At 45.0% G+C, this 3121-nt stretch overlaps 1 protein-coding gene across 1 annotated transcript in view; it reads left to right on the forward strand.

The window, feature by feature from the left end:
- Positions 1 to 2457: 2457 nt before the first annotated feature.
- Positions 2458 to 3121, forward strand: part of PHALS_09001 (uncharacterized protein) — a gene marked incomplete at both ends in the record, with an annotated part of 916 nt that continues 252 nt past the window's right edge. Inside the window, one exon of the mRNA XM_024724451.1 lies at positions 2458 to 3115. Within this exon, the coding sequence (XP_024575327.1) occupies positions 2458 to 3115 (658 nt within the window). The remainder of the gene's footprint in view (positions 3116 to 3121) is intronic.

The following is a 3121-nucleotide window of genomic DNA, read 5'->3' on the forward strand; positions in this document are numbered from 1 at the left end:
ACGAGGTTTAAAAAGTTCCCACCAGTCATTCACAATAAAGCAAGCGAACTCACGGTCCCAATTTTTCACCGAGTCATTCAATCGGTAGGTGCAACGGGCGGTGCGAACAAACAACGCAAGCTGATGACTTGCAATTCTTAGGAATTCCTCGTTCAAGACTGCAACAGTCTATCCCTAGCGCGATACGCGTTCACAAGATTACCCAGACCTATCGATCAAGGTGGTATACTCGTTGAACGCATCAGTGTAGCGCGCGTGCGGCCCAGTACATCTAAGGATATCCACACCTATCATTGCCTACAGCTTTCTTTGGTTTGATTACTCAAAAGTCCCTCTTAGAAGTCCTCAATCTACCAAAAATGGTAAGCAAAACTATTTAGCACGCGAAGTTCTCTTTGCTAACGGAATTAAGCAGACAAATCACTCCACCAACTAAGAACGGTCATGCACCACCACCAACTAAGAACGGTCATGCACCACCACCAATAGAATCAAGAAAGAGCTCTAAACCTGTCAATTTCTTACTGTCTGGACCTGGTAAGCTCTCCGTGTTGATTCAAATTAAGTCGCAGGCTCCACTTCTGGTGGTGTGCTTCCGTCAGTTCCTTTAAGTTTCAGCCTTGCGATCATACTCCCCCCGGAACCCAAAGACTTTGAATTCTCATACAGTGCTGACAAGGTCATTTAAAGTAAACGACTGCCAATCTCGAGTCGACATAGTTTATGATTATGACTACGATGGTATCTAATCATCTTCGATCCCCTAACTTTAGTTCTGGATTAATGAAAGCATCCTTGGTAAATGCTTTCGCCAAAGCTCATCTTTCAGCGATCCAAGAATTTCACCTCTGACGCTGAAATATAAGTAACCCCAACTGCCCCTATCAATCATTACTCTGATGTGCAAACCAAAGTCATATCTTGTTATTCCATGTATTCAAATGAACTAAGCCCGCTTCAAACACTATATTTTTTTCGCAGTAAAGGATGCAAGCCCACCAGCCCACCAACATAATGGCAGAAAGGCAGCCTCACAAAAAATGCTTCGAACATCCATAAGTACACACTTCTAAAGGAAGCGGACCGGACATCCAAAACAGAAATCCAACTACGAGCTTTTTAACTGCAACAACTTTAATATACGCTATTGGAGCTGGAATTACCGCGGCTGCTGGCATCAGCCTTGCCCTCCAGTTCTCAATTTGCCTTCTCCCGCACACGTGCACAAGAAAAGGCCACCCTTGCGACAGTGTTCAGACCCCATCTGTATACTGTCCACTCGCACCCTCCTTCTGTCTTCGCTTATCCCGCTTCGAAAACCTTCGTGGCGCGGACTTCGCTTGACCTCTCGGTTCAAACGCTGCCCAGCTCTAACCTCGCGGTTTTTGCTGTTTAACGTATACTGTCCACTCTGTGCCTACACTCGCTGCCGTTACCCCAACAAGGTATACGCGCTTTTTTCCTGGACTATTACCCCCGTTTCCTGATATCTAGGGCATATTGCATTCTGATTGAGAGGACTTGAGAGCCACCGTTCAAGGGGTATACGGGCTTAATTTCCTAGTTTAAGGACTGCAGCCGCAATACGCCGTGTATTAAGGTACACTTTACGTTGCGTGGCTCACAGTTGAAACTCTCGAGATTTTGTGTGGTAAAATCCCTCAAAGTCTTCGTTTGCACTTAAACTGCAGTCAGTCACCCGCGTCGACTTTACCGGAGTTTAGAGCCTAAAAGCTAACACTCCATAGTAAAGCGAAAAAAAATCATACTACATTTACATATAAAAGAGAGAAAAAAATATATATACAAAAGATGCCTATTGCATCAAAACTACCACGAGCTTATTACCCTCGCCAAGTCCTAACGGACTAACTCCTCGCCGCCAGTGATGCCGAATTAGCCTCATTAAACTTCGATGCGCTACGGAGCAATGCGCTTAAGCTAGCTCCTACGCCAGTGAATTACACCGTATGTGGATCCTATGCCCTGCAGTAATCCGAAAGAAACATCTGGCGGATTTGTTGGACGAACTGGCAACGGACATACAACCCCAAGTATGGAAGGATGCACGTCAAGCCGGGCTTCTACAGGATTTTTTTATTATCCTTAATGCTAGTGTTCGCTTTACTTATGCGTCTCATTACATGGCTTCGAAATTGAGCCAAGTGTCATTGACTTCTTTGGCTCAACAATCCAAATAGCACGTATTTTTAAATATGGCTCAATTTACTATGTGGATTTGGTTCGACTTCCCGGCGAAGTAACAGATCGAGCCATATTCGACTGGTTTGAATCTCGTGGTGCACCTCCCACATGCATTAAACCAACTTACATGCGTAACGGTCTACCCTCACGTTAACGCACCGTGTATTTTGCACAAAACCAAGCCTCGGATATTTTGGTCCCATCACCAACCGAACCTTTACCGGAAATTTCCTTTCCCCCCCTGCTGATGGCATGGTTAATCTTCGTCCGTGCTATATTAACCACAAGGTGGCACGTTACAACCGGACCACCCCACCATCCATTCGTCTGCATCAAAAACAATTAGCAGCAAAAAGAGCGGCTAAACAAGTGGAGACTACAACTTCAACGACCGAGGCTATCCCTGATACTGTATCCAGGGATTTGCCGACCGCACCTTTACACTCGTCTCTACGTCGGTCGCTTCAGGCGTCCCAGCCTGCAATGAACGGACAGCCGTCTGATACTGATGACGCAATTTTAACATCGGACAACCCTCCAATATATGATGATAGTGATGATGACTCCCAACAAGACCAAGTTGGTCTTAGAAATAATTCTGATCTAATGAATAAAACAATTATTGTACCAGTTTCATCACCCTCCGCCCCAGTATGGACAAGAGCGGCTAAAAATCGTCGAGCCTTATCCGCTATTGACAACCCGAACTCTGCGGACATTTTCTCCATAGAATACGAGGTTAAGGACTTGGACTGCTCGACTCAAACCAAAAAGGTTGTAAGGCTTAATTATTATAGCTCATTGTGGCTTGATGATTTGGACTCTGATACACCTCAATGGCATTTCGATATTGAAATTCATCATTCAGAAAATGATGATGTTTGTTTGGAGAGCACCCCACCATACAAAGGTGACT

The sequence above is a fragment of the Plasmopara halstedii genome, assembly GCF_900000015.1.
Source record: "Plasmopara halstedii genome assembly, contig: Scaffold_323, whole genome shotgun sequence".
Taxonomy (NCBI): Eukaryota; Oomycota; class Peronosporomycetes; order Peronosporales; family Peronosporaceae; genus Plasmopara; species Plasmopara halstedii.